This window comes from Coturnix japonica, chromosome 4, assembly GCF_001577835.2.
Source record: "Coturnix japonica isolate 7356 chromosome 4, Coturnix japonica 2.1, whole genome shotgun sequence".
Classification (NCBI taxonomy): Eukaryota; Metazoa; Chordata; class Aves; order Galliformes; family Phasianidae; genus Coturnix; species Coturnix japonica.
In genome coordinates, this window is record NC_029519.1 from 239166 (window position 1) to 256517 (window position 17352).

At 43.0% G+C, this 17352-nt stretch overlaps 1 protein-coding gene across 3 annotated transcripts; it reads right to left on the reverse strand.

Moving 5' to 3' along the window:
• Window positions 1-1538: 1538 nt before the first annotated feature.
• On the reverse strand, window positions 1539-17239 carry LOC107312528 (heat shock factor protein 3). Of its 3 annotated transcripts, none has more exons than XM_015860043.2 (13): window positions 17024-17233; window positions 15911-16019; window positions 14661-14788; window positions 11323-11447; window positions 10414-10489; window positions 9666-9727; window positions 9059-9179; window positions 8673-8806; window positions 7033-7278; window positions 6654-6759; window positions 6192-6257; window positions 5082-5148; window positions 1539-4504 (listed from the first exon to the last, which is right to left on the reverse strand). In XM_015860043.2, the coding sequence occupies exons 1-13, from the start codon at window positions 17141-17143 to the stop codon at window positions 4170-4172; spliced, it is 1695 nt and encodes a 564-aa protein (XP_015715529.1). In that variant the 5' UTR covers window positions 17144-17233; the 3' UTR covers window positions 1539-4169. The 3 variants fall into 3 exon arrangements, with proteins under 3 accessions (XP_015715529.1, XP_015715530.1, XP_015715531.1); XM_015860044.2 differs by having other exon boundaries at window positions 3735-4504; window positions 9098-9179; window positions 17024-17147; XM_015860045.2 differs by having other exon boundaries at window positions 4100-4852; window positions 17024-17239.
• Window positions 17240-17352: the final 113 nt, after the last annotated feature.

The window sequence follows — 17352 nt, forward strand, 5'->3', positions numbered from 1 at the left end:
ACTTGACAAAACAGAACTTCAGTGTTCAAGAACATTCCCTTCAAGGCTGAAGTCATGCAACACAAGTGTGATATGCAAATTATCTTCCTGAAAATTAACTTCCCTTCCTAAAAATTCCCAGGTCATTGACATCAGTTGTGTTACCCGTGAGCTCAGCCAAACTCTAATAAATGGTTCCTATCACTAATAATGAAACCTGTGTGTGTGAAGCCACCTGAGTGTTTGTTTCCTGCTTTGTGCCACCTAACGGTTCACAAATGCAGATATTCAATCCTCCCTGTACCCACAGGTTTCCCATCCACTGGTTACCAATGCTTTTGGTAGCCCCCCACTGCTATAACAGTACTTGCTCCTTCCATGTTCCTGCTTCAGTGACTCCTCAGAGGCTGTCTGAACTCTGATTTCAGAAAACACAAATGTTTCTGTGGGACGATCTGCCTTAACCTCAGCTTGTCTCCCTGCATGCCCTCAGCTGTGCTGCAAAAGATGCACAACATCTGCTCTCTTCTCCAGAGGTATCTCACACTGGGTTATGATCCAGTCTCTATTTTGCATTGTCAACTGCCTCAAATCCCCAAGGAGGGTTTCACTACGCAGAGCAAATCCACAGTTTTGCTTCAAAAACAAAGATGAAAGAAGGGAAAGCAAATTAACACCCAAAAGCAAGGGTTGTGCTGCAGGTACAGCACAGATGGTCCTTCCCAGCTAGGTTAAGACCAGCAATAGTGGAAGCACAGGCAGGGAGAGAAGAGCGAGCAGCATGGGCTGCATTATCGCTCCTACATTCATACAGAAGTGCCACATCTCAGAGTTTGGTTGATTCTGCCCACTACCCCACCTGCAGGAAGGATGAGCCCTTTTTCCTTCATTCTCCAACAGCATGAATCATACCCATCTCTTTGCTCAGATGTTCACCTGGCCACCTGACTTTGGAGTACCTCTGCTTCCCAGTACCTCCACGTAATGCTATAATGCAATGGAAAGCACAGCAATAATAGCAGGGTGGCAAAGTCCTAGGCTACAGCAAATGAGGATAAGCCCAAATGCAACAACCACAGATGCAGAAACAAGGGAAAAAAAGCTGCTTACTTTTGGATGGCCTCAGGTACACAGGGATTTCCAGAAAACACCCTCATCTTCACTGCCAACCCTTAAATGAGGGCTGGTAAGGGGTAGATCCTGGCTCTCTTCCTTCTATCACTCAGGTAACACTGCATGCACCTGAGCTCCCCTGGGCGGGCTCTGCCTTCCCACCAGGTGCTTCATCAGGCATGACTTTGCATTTCCACTACACTCCATACAGCACCACAGCCCCACTTTCTCACTGCAGCAAGTTCTGAGATGGACCTGAGACAGGTGGGCTGCTTTTCAGTAACAAGAATGCTCCCTTCCCAGCTCCTGTCCACCAAACACACACACACAGTATTACTGCAGCAATCTTTCTCCCCTATTCAGCTTCCACACACTGTGTATAGAAAGCTGGTAAGACTTCACTGGCATTTTACACTCTCCGTAATAAAACTCATTTTATTCACATGTTCAATGTCTCATTTCACCAATTCTTATTCTCACATTGGATTAGCAACAATTCTTTTATCTTTGATTCCCCAAAGTGGGGCTGGTGAATATCATTTAACATAACATCCAAAACAGATTCCAACTCAGAGATTCACCATTATTCCTGTACTTATGTAGGAGCATTGGGCACACACAGGCATTCGTACACAATCATCTATATGGGCAAAACAAAGATAACAATGTAACAAAATAAATATAACAAAACAATGCTAACCTTAAGTTTAATGATTTCCATTTGCAATATGCTGCATGCATTCATTGATCATATGCAGCCATGTTAGCATTAAAGCTCAAGGGGCTCTTGAGTTGCTCACTGTTTATAGGATGAGATCACAGTCATTGGATCATCAAGGCTGGAAAAGCTCCCTCCAATCATCAACTCCAGTCATCAATTGGCAAAGCTGTAATTAGCAGGACAGCATTATCAGTCCTGAGGAAAGCATCACATCAGCTGTGCAGTGGCATAATGAGACCTAGTGAAATTTAAAGCTCTTCCTTCTGGAAAGTTCAGTGAACTGTTTTTGGGAAATGTATCAGCACACACCGAAGAACACAGAAAGAACTTACAAGAATCACAGTTTGGGTTTTGCAATTCCATACTTTAATTAGTTCAGCATGTATTATTTCTTTTCCTTGCTCTAATCAGCCTTGTATTGCAATCCTTATTAGGAAAGTAGCAAGTATATCCATTTCCTAGGCCAGAACACAAACCACAGATTCACAAATTGTTCCTAAGCCTCAGTTTCTTAACTCCTTAAGCGTGTTTAAAAAAAAAAAACAATTCTGCAATTCAAATACCTGATGGCGAGACACAGTGAGAGCAGACTCCATCATGGAAGAATACGACACTGCTCCATTACAGGACTGCACTTCCAAGTCTCACCTGCTCAGGAAACGGAGGTTACAGATCAGCCCCTCACAGAACTCTGACCTGCACTGTGCTGCCGAAACAGCACTGAGGAAAAGGTTGGTTTTTATTGTCTCACTCTTGGCAAAAATCAAAGCCTTTGGGAGGAAATAATTAAAAAAAAAATATATATAGGGGATCACAGACATGAGGAACAGTTATAAGCAAGGGAATAAAATGACACTGTGAAGGTTTTTGAGGTGTACACATACTCAGTAGCGAAATCCTCCTTCACAACAGGGAAGATCTGACAACAAAGCACAAGTCTACCTTAGCGAGGTCAGCATAGATAATGTGCATTACACAGCAGGCTTCCAAACAGAAAAACAACTTGGATTCTGGAACACAAAAAAGAACCCAAATCTTATTAGTTCGGAAACTTCAGAGAGAATAAAGCCTGTAAAGTGGACTGACTTTCTAAAACTGAAAAACGTTTCCTACCACTGCAATCACTTGAAAATATCAGGTAGTGTTGTACAGCTCTTTTTCTGCCTGTCCCCAGGGCTCTCCCAGCTCCAGCAGCTGTGTTATGGCTGTGGCAAATTTCAGATTCCTGTGAGCTACAGATAGGCTCTTCCCAGCCTTGTGCTGGTGAAGGAGCACCTCTACTGGTAAGGGGGGAATAAGGGTTGATTCCTTCACTCCTTTGAACAGCTGTGAAAAACAACAGTGCAGGAGGTAATTTTGGGGAAAAAAAATCTGATGAAGCTGATAGTAGCTTTTGTAATTTGCTGTCAATCCATTTAGTTGATTGAGCTTTAAGATCCAACAGGCAGAATATCCAGGAAAAAGTCCAATGTCTACAGAGGGTCAGATAAACATGCAGCTATTGCAAGCAGAAGAGAAATCTTATTGTGATGTCCCATCACTGCAAATTACCCATGACTTTTTGTGTACTTGTTTTAAGGACAGCTTCTGGACTTTGCTGGACATCTCCTGACTCCATGCTACTCACAGTTCCCGAGGACAGGTGACCTGTGTGCTGGGTGCAGGTCACTCTGGAAAAGCAGCCACGCAGTGTGCATGAGACCAGCACTATGCACAGTGGCAACCCGTGGCAATGGATGTGTGTCAGCATGTTAAAAAGTAACACTCCAGAGTTAAAATGTAATTTTCCATAGGAAAAAATGTTCACTGTACCTAGGAGCAAATCTAGGAATAGGAAAGTAGTTTAAGCCGATGCAAATATTTGTAGCCACAAAATATTACAAAAGAAAACCAAAAAAAAAAAAAAAACAAACCCAAAAACTCCAACAGCAACAACAACAAAAAATTTGAATTCCAATCAGAAGACACTTCTTGACACATCTCAGAAAGAATAAAAACCATGTGTAAAACATTACACACTACATTAGTATATAGCTAATAAAAACAAAAAATCAGCCAAACTTTACAAACAGGATACAAACAGCTCTCCTTTTGCAATAAGGATATCAGATAAAAACAGTTATGAAATACACTGAATACATGTGTACAGGGAGGCTGCCCTTCCCTCCTCCCAGTGCCTTCAATCCTATTAGCTCTTCTTTTGAGGGCTTTTTTCAGCTTTCCCACTGTTCATAGAGAACTTTAGCTGATATAGAGTATGATGCTCAGGAAGCAGGAGAGAGGAGATCAAACTTCTTGTTGATCCATTTATCTTTGCTGTCTATTTCACATCACTAGGCCAGTTACAGATCCGAGTTCAGGAAGTTTCTATCTCAGAGGCTTCTTCTATGAAGTTAGCAACAGGACTGAGGAGCAGGAGTGGGAACAGCTTATACTCTCCATTTCCATCTTCCGAGAGGAGAGGTGGATCACCCATTCCCAGAGTGTCCACTGGGGGCTCAGCCTGGTCTGCTGGAACTGCCAGTGGCAAGACTGTTTCACTACCTGAAGGAGGATCAGGAGTGGGTTTGTCCTCCAGGGGAGCCAGGAGGAGGTCTTTTGGATCCTCTGTCTTCCCGCCAGCTTCACCAGAAGGCAGTTCTTCAAACAACGAAAGCAGAGGATTGGCCCTGTACTGTATCAGCTGCATATCTGAGGGAAAACAAACATTTTAAACTCCGGGCTCCTACAATAAATAAGTGAAGTCTCTTACTCAAGGCAAGGAAAACCGGAGAGGCTGCTTCAAAACTTGGTTCACTAAAGAAAAGCACACAGCTGAGCTCTGACAGATTACACCAGCAGCTGCAGGAGACTAAGGCCTGCAGCTAAGGCTCCTGTGACTTTTAAGATCAATGTCTGAAACACACTTCAAGTCCCTACACACTCTGCATGCACTGGCATCACTGAAGTAGTGAGTTGCACTGCATTTATGTGGGTTGTAGCCTGCATAGGAGATACTTCCACAGTGGCATTTGCATTTCTTCCCCATACTGTGGCACTCTGTCACACATAAGAAAAGAGGAACAGTTAACACCAACATGGGAAACAGAACAGGGTTTCTAAATCTGAGGCACAGCTCCATTAAGATCAAGGAAATCCCAGTTGTCGTAAACATTTTAAGCCCAGGCCAAGAAGGAAATAAGCCATATTACAGGCTAGAAAAATTCCATTTCAACCCAGTTTTGGAAGAGTATGGAACTGTCACAGCTCTCTGCTCCTTCCAGCCCACCTTTGCTTCCTGCTGTTTCTCTCTCACTTGCTCCCAGATCTTCAGTGCTGTCTCCCATGTTTGCAATCTGAAACAAAAAGGACAGAGAATAAGACAGAATGCTTAACAAAAAAATCCAGTTTACTGACTGGTTAGCAACATCAGTGGCGAAGGGAGGAGGGAAGAGGAATGAAACAGCTGACCAATGTAAACTGACCTCACAAACCCATTTACTGGAGATAAAGGCTAGTGAAGACACTGTGAAGTACAGACAAAATTATCTTACCAAAATCAAACAATCTTCTGATTAGCAAATATTTATTTTTCCAAACCAGAAGTTTGCCTTGTTGGAATAACACAGTTAAACATGGTTTCATCATGTTTTCATCAAGTTTTGCAAACACAGCTTGAACACAGCATTTTACCTCAGCTTATGAAAAGGAAGTCTTAATTTGAAAACTATTTCTGGGCTACAATGCAAGAATCCTTTTGTAATACGAAATAATCTTAGGAACAGAGAAGGAAAATTACTCTGAGTTCCACACATCCTCTCAGGAAGTCCTACACAGCCACGTTCAGAATAAATACAGCATACTGTGTTCTCTTTTTGTTTTTCCATTATATTTTTCTTTAAATATTTTCCTTCAGCCTTCTGACAGATTGCATTGAACTGCAATCCCAGGTCTCATTATTATGTGCAAAAAGACAGCAAGTCAAGAAACTCACCTCACACATACCAGAAAATGCCAAGATTTTCTAACCTCCTCTTCCTAAACAGAAGTTATAGAAGTAATAGATAGGACTAAAAAAAGTTCCTCAACATAGACAGCTGATTCAGCAAACTCCAGTTTTCTTCTTCCTCATGGTCTCAGATGCCCTTATTATAAAGTAATGAATACCTTATTTTAAGCCAAGTGGCACATCATAAGAGATGAAATTCTTTTGAGAATCCTCTTAAATTCCTTTATACCAACAGCAATAACAGAAAGCATTAAATCACCTAGATTAGACAAAATGGTAGTTTCATCCCGTGCTTTCGGTCCAGCCCCTATCCTCATATTACGTCAGTCATAATTTAACTTCCAACAGCATTATAACCCTCCCCATCATAGAAGCAAATCTTCCTCTTACATTTTCCATACCAGGGGAATTTTCCATCAAGTTCATATCCAGGGCTGGCAGTTCAGGGTTAAACACCTGAAAGCAGAACCAGGTCATACATACGTAGGAGAGTATATCACATAATAAAGTTACTAAAGCAAAATTTCAGAGCAATTCCACCCCATCCACCCATGTAATCACAGGGATGGTGGCTCACTTGCATGTCTACTGCAATATACTTTAACCCTGTGGCAGTTAACTGAGCTCACAGGAGCTGTACATGATAAAAACACTACATGAACTGAGAATGGCTCTCTATATTGGTTTGTACTTTGTTACACTCCTTGGATGACTATGCACCACTCTAACCACAACTATTTGCCTTTCAGGTTTTTCTTCTCACTTAATCATTACAGCAAGGAATAAATCTGTAAAATCTCATAAAGCAACCTAACCAGCATCAGACACCGGAATACATGAAAAGGCACTTACATCGCTGAAAGCTTCAGAACCAAAGCTATACGGCTTCCCAGATAACATTGCTTGAAGCTCTTCAAGGCTGGCATCAATGCAATTAAGAAAATCCTGAATTTCTTCTCTAAAAAAAGGCAAAATTATACAGTACAGTGTAAGAAAAAGTCAGCACTCAGGGCCCTTTTTTGCTCCACAGGGCAGGAAAAACCTTTTAGAAGTGAGAAGTGTAGATTTCTGGGTTATTACAGCTGTTGGGTAAGCAGAGTATCAAGACTGTATTATTCATAATCCAGAACAGTTTATTACCAGAGGTACAAAACCACAGTCCTGCATCAGTTTCAGCGGTCCAATTCTTTACCCAGCAGGTATAAGGACACCTGAAGAGGGGAGTTAATACCTGTCCAGTAAAGGATCACTTTGGTTTCCAGAGTTATTCTCATTCAAGATGGAGTCAATCACTGACACGGGGTCTTCTGGAGCATTAGCTTGTGCAGTGTGCAGTTCTACAGCAACGTTTCCCATTTCATTGGATTTGCTGACATCATTTATATGAACTGGAGGGATAGGTTCTGCACAGCTTAACTCATTGGGCTGTGATATTTGACAAACAGGCAAGCCAGGATCCAGAGCTGTCTGTGTCTCTCTAGAATGTGACCCAAAGAGAAAGACAGGAAAATTCATCAACCATGTTACTGCTCATTGCACATTTAATATTTTAATGCCTAGTGAGGTCAATTTCACCAAGGGCTCACATAAGCAATGATTTCTTAAATAAAATAAGGTAAGTGCCTTCCTAAAGGGAAATGAAGGATCACTTGTTAAGGCTTATTCAGTTAGCACAGAACACTCTGTTTACACTGATTCATAAAACTGTTAGAGTTAGAAGACATTTTAAAGACCCCCAGCCCAAACAACCTGCCACCGGCAGGCACACCTTGCACTGCAGCACACTGCTCTGCAGCCCTGCCAAGCCTGACCTCGAACACTTTCCATCACCGGTCACCCACAGCTTCTCTGGGCAACCAGCTCCATCATCTCACCACCCTAATCACAGAACGAACTGTTCTTTCTATCCAATTTAAATCTACCCTCCTTTAATTTAAAACTATTGCCTCTTATCCTGTCACTAGAGGTCCTGACAGAAATCTCTCTTTCTTCTCACCCCCTTTTATATATTAAAGTCGCACCTTTTCAGTATCTAGAAATAAAAGCTCCACCTTTAAGCCTTTAATACTTTCTACATAGGATAAAGCCAAAGAAAATCTGTGACTTTTTAAAAGTTTCCAATTTTATTTATTTATTTATTTATTTATTTATCAGAAAAAAATCTAAAAGCTTTCTTCTCCAGCATGGTGACCAAATGTGGGCTCTGGAACTCTTTAGATGATTGATAATGAGCTCTTAAATAGAACACAGGGAATGTTCTTGACTTCAAGTAACGAGATTCTGACAGACCAAAAAGGGCAGAAAACCACATAGACATGTGGTGGTAGGGAAACCTAAAACACCTTGTCTCTGGAAATAAAAGATTCCAAATTGGTCTGTTTATTACTCTGAAGGTTAATAACTGAGTGGATTTTTCACAATAATCTGAGATGACAAAAAGAAGAGTGCCTTTCCTCCTGCTACACTTAACGTAATATTAGCAAGAACAGTACTGAAATCAGAAATAAAATTACAAATTTTGCATTAGCAGTAAACAATGAACGCATTAAGTTCCTTGTTTGGTCAAAAAGTGACATACTTATTTGTTGAACAGAAAAAAGCAAGTTCCCAGAAATAATACCACAGAATCACACCACGGTTCAGTTGGAAGGGACTTTAAGGCCCAACCATACCCAACCTATGCCACAGGCTGGCTGCCCCCAGCTCAGGCTGCCCAGGGCTCACCCATGGCCTCGGAAACCTCCAAGGACGGGGCACCCAAAGCTCTGGACAGCAGTGCCAGGGCCTTCTGTCCTCTGAGTAAAATGTTTAACTTGAACTAACATAATTACTTAACAAGTTAAGTATAAATCTTCACATCTTTACACATACCTGTCTCTGCCACTTGTGTGTGCTACAGCAAGGAGACCATTGGTGGCATTTTCCAGGGTATCAGTGATGTCTCGGATGATGAGACCTGTACGATTTCCATCCTCATCATCTGCATTATGTTCAGAAAAAGCCATCTGTAGGATAGGATATATCAAACAGAAGGAATAAACCAAAAAGATTCTGTCATTTTTCAAATGTTTACTCTCTTCTCTTCTTGCAGCTTGCATTTCCCACTCAGGTTTCATCTACACCAAGCTGTACTGATTTGCATGACTTTACAGACAGGGCAATGATTTAAATTGGTCTATTTCAAAATAGAGTGCATTCAATTATAGCATTAGCACACCAACAGCTGTAAGGAGAACTTCAGGATCACTGTACAGCACCTTGTCTAACTCAGGGTCTCTTTCCCTGCACAGACTTACTGCTTGGCCACTCTCCACAGGTATGCGCACATACTGACGGCTGTACTTGGAAGGTGAAGCACCTGCAGCATCTGTCAGAGACCTGAGACAAAATGCAACATTAGTGGATTCTGATGCAGCAAACAGCTGTAGAAATGCTCGACATGCACAGGAGCAGTAAGAACTATTACTCATCCACTTCTAAAGCCAGCTTTTTGACATTGCTTTTAATAAACAGATGGCAGACAGATCAAAATATAATTACACTTTCTGTTTTGTAGTGAATCAGTAACACTGGCACTCCTTTTCTTAAAATAAAATAAAATAAATAAAAAAAAGTTACCATTTCCAGCAACTGTTTCCTTCAAAATATAGAACATATACTTTACTGTCTTCTCATCCTATTCAGTTTTGATTATAAAAAATTCATGCATTTTTCAACTTCTACCACTTTTCTCAAGCATGAATAAAAGAATACAACAGTGGCTGTGGTTCTCTATACAGCCTAAGAAAAGCATCTTGCTTCTAGAAGTTGATTCATCTCCATAGTGCACATCGGATGCTGCTTTGTGACCTATCCAGTAATTACCTTTTCCTTTTGACCCCAACAATATAATTTCCTCGCATCAAACTTAGTATAAACTGAAGAATCTAAAAAGGAAAAACAAAAAGCCAAAAACAAATGATCAGCTTGGCAACGTGAATACTACAACATTAACTCAGACTTAGCTTTTATGATTTAAATTAGCAGGTAAATTAAATATCTACTCATGCTCTTATCTTAAAAAGCAAAACGATAGTTACAAAAGGCACTGAAAAACAACCTCATTTGGACAGATTTTATTTATTTATTTATTAAGTGTAATAATATAGCACAGGTCACTATGGAAGATTCCAGACCAGAAACAGATGAGTGATAAACCAGAGAAAACCTGATCCAGTGCAGAAACTCCTATAGTTTCCACACCAACTTCTTGGTAGGTCTGTCTGGCCCTTCACAGGCTCCATTCTGTGTGCCTGCTGTCTCTCCCTTCAGGTTCCCATTACACTGACTGCAGCCCCACATTTACCCCCTGTTAGCTTGACTTTCTGCTTTCTCTACAAATAAGATTCACTGAATTGGAATTCTTTTCATCAATATTTTCTTTAGTTTTTGCTTGTGATTCTTTGCTGTGCTGCTTCTTGGACACTCAGGAACTGTGAACATTTTCGTTATGCTGTATTAATTTAACCTGTTCAGCTCTGTGTCATTTGTCATTCTACATAAGCAAAGAATGCCATCAGGTATCACAGAGGCAGGAATAAGGATGGTAGCACTGAAGATGCTGCAATGGTACCTTAGACAGCAGCTTCTGTTGTTGACTGTGCTTCTGCCTTAGAACTGCCACTTCTTTCCACAGGGCCTTATTTTCTCTGCAATGCAGAATAAATCAGAAGACAGAGGATGAACAGAGTTTACTTTATATGATTTAGTTTCACAGCTTTCAAACTTTCACAGTACCTTGCAGGACCAATGGCAACATTTTTTCCATGGGTAACTAACAATTGGTTCATCAGATTCACTGCTCTAAGCTCTGGGTAAAACTAACTCCTTTCTCCTTCCAGCAGGACCAAAAGCTCACTAACAGCAAGTTCTAATCTTCCACTGTTCCATCAATAATACTGATTTGAGGATACTCCTTCTTTCAAAGCCTCCAAATCTTAAAATAAGGACGTGGTGTTTGGAAACAGGCTAAGTGCAATACAGACCACCTCAGAATGATTTTGAATGATTTATAAAACCAAACAGGAGGTGCAGCATATGCATCTCCTGGTTTATATCCCTGGTTGATACCCACTTGCATGCCAGTGATCTGGGTATATTATCATTGCCCATACAAAAAGCATGAGGGAGCAGAGACAAGGAAGCACGAAGTCCATTTCTGATCAGGAAGAAAACCAAACATTAATTCTAGTTATATCTAGCCCTCTTTTGTGTTTAGAAGAGGAAAAGCTTTGATCCCCCTTAAAAGCTACTATAGATGATGGCAACCAAAAGCAAAACTGAAGATAGCTAAGAAACTCACAGTTTGAATCTCTGGTCTGCTACTGGATTATGGAAACAAACCAGATTCAGATTGCTGTATGGCATGGAATGAGGATTCTTAGGAAAAATAATTTGCAGTTCAACTGAAGCACGTATTTAGCCAAGCTCCATTACATGCGAACCCTATTCAGTGCCTAAGTGCTCCTGCAACAGGTGGTACCTCTTCATGTTAGCCAGTCTGATATCCATGTTGTTCTGCTGCTCTCTCATTTCCTGGACTTCAGAGAGTACTTTGTGTAAGTCCTCTGTGCAGACCTTGAGATCCTCAGTTCTTACTGCAGACACCTAAAATAGGACCAAGTTATACACGCTTCACTAACAACAGTGCCTCTTACATGCTGTTTTAAGTGAGCAGTCGAAGGGCTATGGAAGGGACATAAATTTCATTAGAACATTAGGTAAGATTACTAACTTTTACACATCACAAAATACCACAATTGATAAAGATGACAGACCTTATGACAATCTCGACTGAAAACAAACAAGATGTGAATGAAAACATAAACACAATTCAAGCTAAATTCCAAAGCACTGATTGAAAACGGCCTTCAGTGAGGGGTTCTCTCTGCCAGCTCTGGTGAACGCTTGCCCCCTAGTGTCAAAAGGTAAGGCAAAACCAAAAGGACTGATGGAGGAGTAAGGAGGGGATGGTCACATTCCTTTTACGCGTGGGAATACCCACCTGCACAGGAACAGCAAATTGCCATTAAGTTACTAAGGAAAAAGTACAGGACTCTAATCACATGACTGAAAAATTTGTCCCACACCAGGTGAAATGCAGATTCCTAAAGCACTGCTTCATCTTTATCTCTCAGTGACATGCCAAGACTTTGCAGACTTGTCCTCACAAAGTCAGAGCCCAAACTGTTTCTCTACCCACAGCAAAACCTAAAAATGTCACCTCTTCAATTAAGCTCAGCAAAGAGTTCCGTTTCTCCTCCCCACAGTTCCATAATTAAAATATTCCAGTTCCTTTGGTAACTCTGTGGTGGTGCCACTGATACAGTTCTTACATACAGTTCTAGTTTTAAAACAATAAATGTAAGTTTTATACACAAGTTACAAAATAACAGGTCTCATCATGTATGAGCCATACATACAGGCTTTGTAGGCATAATTTTAAACAATTATTTAGCCAAATACAGACTGCAATGAAATCAAACAAAGTTGTAGCAAGTAACCACCAGACCTCCCTTCCAACAGCATGCTGTCACTTTACTTATTTTGTTAAAATCCAAGAGATGTAGGAGAATCTGAGATGAGCGTATTGTTTCCGTGCAGGTTGGCTCACAGATCCCCACATTTATTTATTTTTAATTAAAAGTGGTATTAATTGGTCAAAAGAGACCTATAATGCTGTAAAGTAACGTTCCATCACTGTGGCATTATGGAATTCTGTGCCAGAACTGCTCCTGCTTCTAATACCTAACTCTTACATCACCTCTCTCATGCTGGTTTGAGGAATATACTTTTGCAGTTTCACACAGATTTCCCAAAAGCTGTAGCTGCAGGATCACTACAGGACAGTCTATCCAATCCAGCTCAACTAGCTAACTGTCATTTCTCATGTTTTTTCCCCAACATTTTGAATTCTGTTTCAGAGTAAAACATCCTTCATCAAGCTAAAAGGCAGCTGAGTAATTGCCAAAGACAGCTCACAGCCCCCTGATGATGGTTGGCCGACAAGCAGCAAATATTTTCCAAAGCACACAAATCAACCAGGTATAATATGTGGTCACTGCACTTTGATGTTACAGCACACATTCGGTTTTTGATCTTAACTACTTTTACAAGGCTCTGGGGAGATCTGGCAGCAGCCTTTCTGTATCTGATGGGGACTATAAGAAAGAAGGGGACAGATTCTTTAGCAGGATCTATTGTGACAGGACAAGAGGAAATGGTTTCAAACTAAAAGAGGAGAGATTTAGATTGGGTATAAGGGAGATGTTTCTTTTACAGTCAGGGTGGTGAGGCACTGGCACAGGCTATTCAGAGAGGAGTGGGTGCCCCAACCCTGGAGACCCAAGATCAGGCTGCACAAGGCTCTGAGCATTGATGGAGCTGTGCCCATCCCTGTGCACTGCAGGGGAGTTGGAGAGTTCTTCCTGACCACAGTTTCAGAAGCTTTTCTATTTGTTGTAGATAATACCACATGCTAATATACTTTATGCACCCCAAATGAAATTCCCCTTCAGCACACCATCCCTTCATGAGAAGGACACCCAAAGGATATAGACTGTAGGTGCAAGTTTCAAATGCAGTCAGCATACCTCTTGGAAGGAAAGCCAAACTAAAACATTCTGCCAAGTCCAAGGAGCAGCTTTCTTCAAAGTTTATGACCATATAATAAGGGTGGTAAGACTGAGGCACACCAGCAGAGTGTGAATGAAATGGAGTAAAGAAAGGAAGTCCAGCATTCAGATGCACTCTTGTTTGAGACTGAAATACATTTCCATTCCAGATAATAAACAGCAGGAAAAGCTATGTTTTATCCAGTGCAAAAATCATATTTCCTGTGCAACAAGGAATATATTTCACCAGAATCTACATGAATGCCTCTGGCACTAAGTAGAGCTTTTGTCTTTTCATCTAGAGTACTCCACCCAGAGCAACACCCATTGGATACATAGTGCCATACATAATGTCAGCAGCTTACTGTCCCTTCATACCAGAAAGGAAGGTGTGCAAGCTAAGACAAGTTAGCAGTTACAGCATCTGCAAAGAGCACAAGTCTGTGTCAGAGAAGCAGCTGCTACTGTATTTGATCAACTGTCATTCTGAGCAAAGAGCTCAGCAAAGAATCAATCAAAACACAATTATGACTCTAGCTAATCCTCAAGCCTACTCTCTGCTTTTATTAACTTGGGCAATGCAACCACCGCATTATGACACTCTAAAGAAAGAACTCCAAAATTCAAATGTCAACATGATGTATCATGATAGTGTCTTTCTCTGGTGGTCACCACATTATGGGCTGTAATGTGCAAACAGAGAAAATATATACATACAGATACAGTTAAGACCAGGCCAAAATATATGAAAGAAAACTATAAACAAAAAAATGTAGCTTATTAGCAAAACCGGTGTTAGAGGAAAAACATAATTTATATGAGTTGATTACTGCTGCCTGTGCTGTACCCACACCATCTTTATCATTAATGAAACTGTTGAACACAGCTGGACCCAATATTGACCCTTGAGATACACCACTTGTTAACGACCTCCAGCTAGAGACTCTGCACCACTGATAAAAGCTGTAGACCTTCTCCAGTGTGTTGCTAGACAACAACAGGGTGTGTTTTGTTTAAGAGCTGACAGGAGGAGGCCAAGCCAAGCACTAGTGTGACATTCAGGAGGGAGCTGCTAAGGCTTGCCAATGCACAGCCTTGGTTCTCCAAGAATTTGTTGGCTGTAAAATGTTTGAAACACTCAGGATTGCTCTAGATAAGCTTCTTTTCATAACAAAAACAGTGAAGTAAATAAATGCTTAGACTGTACCTTGCGTTTGATGTTTTCCAATAAATGTGCATTTCCTTGCTTGAAGAAAGGGTGCTGGAACTCAATGACTGAGTTTTTCTCTGCTGTAATCATACCATTCTCCAAAGCAACCACCTTCCTGAAACCATCTGTGGAGAGGGATTGAAATAAAGTCATTTCTTTTAACGCAAAGCTTACTGTTACAAAACAGAGGTAAAGAAAACCGCAAAGCTACTGAAATACCTACAAGCTACCTACAGCTATTGGAAGCAGGAGCTTCCCCTTCAGTGCTCAACCATTTCACTGCTCTGATCACCACAGACATGTAACACACCTACCACACCAACAAATCATCTTGCAGGCTCTACAAACAGCATGCATGGCACTGGCCTGCTAGTCCTGGAAGGCAAGACAGTCCAAGTAATCACAGAAGCAAGTCAGCAGAGATTTCTTAAGACACCTCACATAAAATATCATCCCAAAGGAATGGACAGTATGTCCCACCCTCCCTTTCATCCCCATAAACTCAGGTCACTGCATACCAAAACAAATGCTGTTGTATCCCACCAGAGACTATAGAATAATAAAAGGAAGAGAAATCAGCCCTCAGACTATGGCAACACAGGCACATACAGCACTTCTTCCATCCCAGACCACCTGCATGAAATAACACATTGCTAGCTCTATTTTCACTACTGCTTTAAATACCAAAGGGAAGATGAAAATTAGTTGCCAGACCAATGTATATTCAAGTTTTTAACACAGCTGATATATTCCAGCCTCACCGCACCCACCTGAGGAAACTGTCATCCTTTATAGCATCCTTTATAGGAATATTTGTATTTTATCATTTAACACTGTCGTGACACAACCAACAATTGTTTCTTCACACAACAGGCAGACAGAGCATCCACCATATCCTCTCCTTTCCTGGGATGGATTCACTTAATCACTTAACCCCCTTACTCGAAGGCAAACAAGGCAGCCAATTTCTGTGCAGCCTGTACCTTCATGTGGCCCCAAATGGATCAACTCCAAATCAACTCTTCCTGCTTTGCCTACTGTACTGTCTTGGGTTTGCCATCTTGTTCTGACTTCACTGCCTGCACACACTGTACATGTTACAGAACAGGCAATACGTGATGCTCATGAGTAGAGCACAAAGAACATAAACAGGAGACTCAGTCCAGCTTGAGCCATCAGTGTGATTAACGCTGCTTCAACAGAGAAAGCAACACATACACATGCATGCACAGCAGCTGACTGCTTACACATGTTTAGCTGTCGGATGAAGCTGGAGATGTTGTTGTGTTTGAAGTACTTGGGGAGTAGCTCCTTGGCAAACCGCTGCTCGTCCAGGATGCAGAAGTTCTCACCATTCTGGGAAACAAGAGACAGTAGCAACGTTTCTGAGGCACTGCTCTGATGTCAGGAGCATTGCTATGGCACCATGGGCAAAACACAGCAAAGGGCATCACCTGAGTGAACTCAGTGAGCTTTCAAGACTGTAACAAACAAAGCTTGGAGAAAAAAAAAAAAAACCTCACATGGAACTGGGGTTTGGTTGTGGTGTTTTGTGGGGTTTTTTTTTGGTTTTTTTTTTTGTTTTTGGTTTTTTTGTGGTTTTTTGTGGGTTTTTTTTTTTTTGTTGTCGTTGTTTGGGGTTTTTTTGGGTTTTTTTTGCTGTTGTTTTTAACTAAAGTCGGACGTTTTGGCCTCGAGCCAAAGAAAAACCGTTCCATAAACACTCCCGGCACACGAAAGGCAGACGCCTCTCAAGCCGTGAGCTGCACCGCCCGGGGCTGCCGCTGTGCGCGGTGTCAACGCTAAAAATACCCGGGGGGCAGCGCGGGGCGGCGGCAGTACAGGGCGAACGGAGCGCCCAGGGAGCACCGCGCGGAGCCGGATGAAGCTCGTGCGTCCGTGTGAGCTCGATGCGGACAGAACGGATCGCTCTTCACCTCCGCCTTTTAAAGGCCGACACCCGGAGAAACGGACGGAAAAACACGCGTTAGGAAAGGACGCGGAACGAAAGTCAGCGCCGCCGGCGTTCGTGTCTGCGTGCGGCTGCGGTGTCCGCGCCTGGAGGCCGTCGGCGCCACGAGAGGAAAACAATTAAAGCTAATGGGTTCTCGGAGCGCCGCTGGGGTCCGTGGCTCAGACGCATCGCCCGCGGCACTGCCGTTCCGCCCCGATCGCCGCACGGTGCGGTCGGGACGCGGCACAGAACTCCTCCGGGCCCCGCTCGTGCCACGCGCCAGCGCTCCCGGCCCGGCGCGCCCTCCCGTCGCCCCCGCGGCCCCGCGTCTCCTCAGCCACCGCCTCGCTCCCCGCGGGGCCTCCCGGACCGCCGCCGCCTCCCGCCGCCCCGAGGCCGCCCTTACCCGGCTCCAGCAAATGACGTCATCGCTCTGCGGATCCTCCACCAGGGCCCACAGCTTGGCCAGGAAGCCGGGCACCGTGGCGGCGCCGGGGGCGGCGGGCAGCGCCGACCCTTCCTTCATCCTCCGGCCGGGCCGAGCTCCCGTGCAGCGGCCGCACGGACGGACGGACGGATCCCCACCGGAGACCGTGACGCCACGCGGGGCGGGACCTGCGGGCCAGGGCGGCTCGCTCGTCGGTGGGCGGGGTCTGCTGCCCGTTGCGGCCCGCTCATTGGTGCTCACAGCCGGGCCCCGCCCCGCGCGCCTCGCCCCGCCCCCCTGCCGGCTCG

What these genes read in the sequence shown, in the direction of transcription:
- LOC107312528 (XM_015860043.2), bottom strand. Translation starts at nt 17,143, where the DNA reads ATGAAGGAAGGGTCGGCGCTGCCCGCCGCCCCCGGCGCCGCCACGGTG. An exon ending in ACGTCATTTGCTGGAGCCGG is followed by an intron (nt 16,020 to 17,023) that starts GTAAGGGCGGCC and finishes CTTGTTTCCCAG; the next exon opens with AATGGTGAGAACTTCTGCAT. An exon ending in AGAAACAGCAGGAAGCAAAG is followed by an intron (nt 4,505 to 5,081) that starts GTGGGCTGGAAG and finishes GTTTTCCCTCAG; the next exon opens with ATATGCAGCTGATACAGTAC.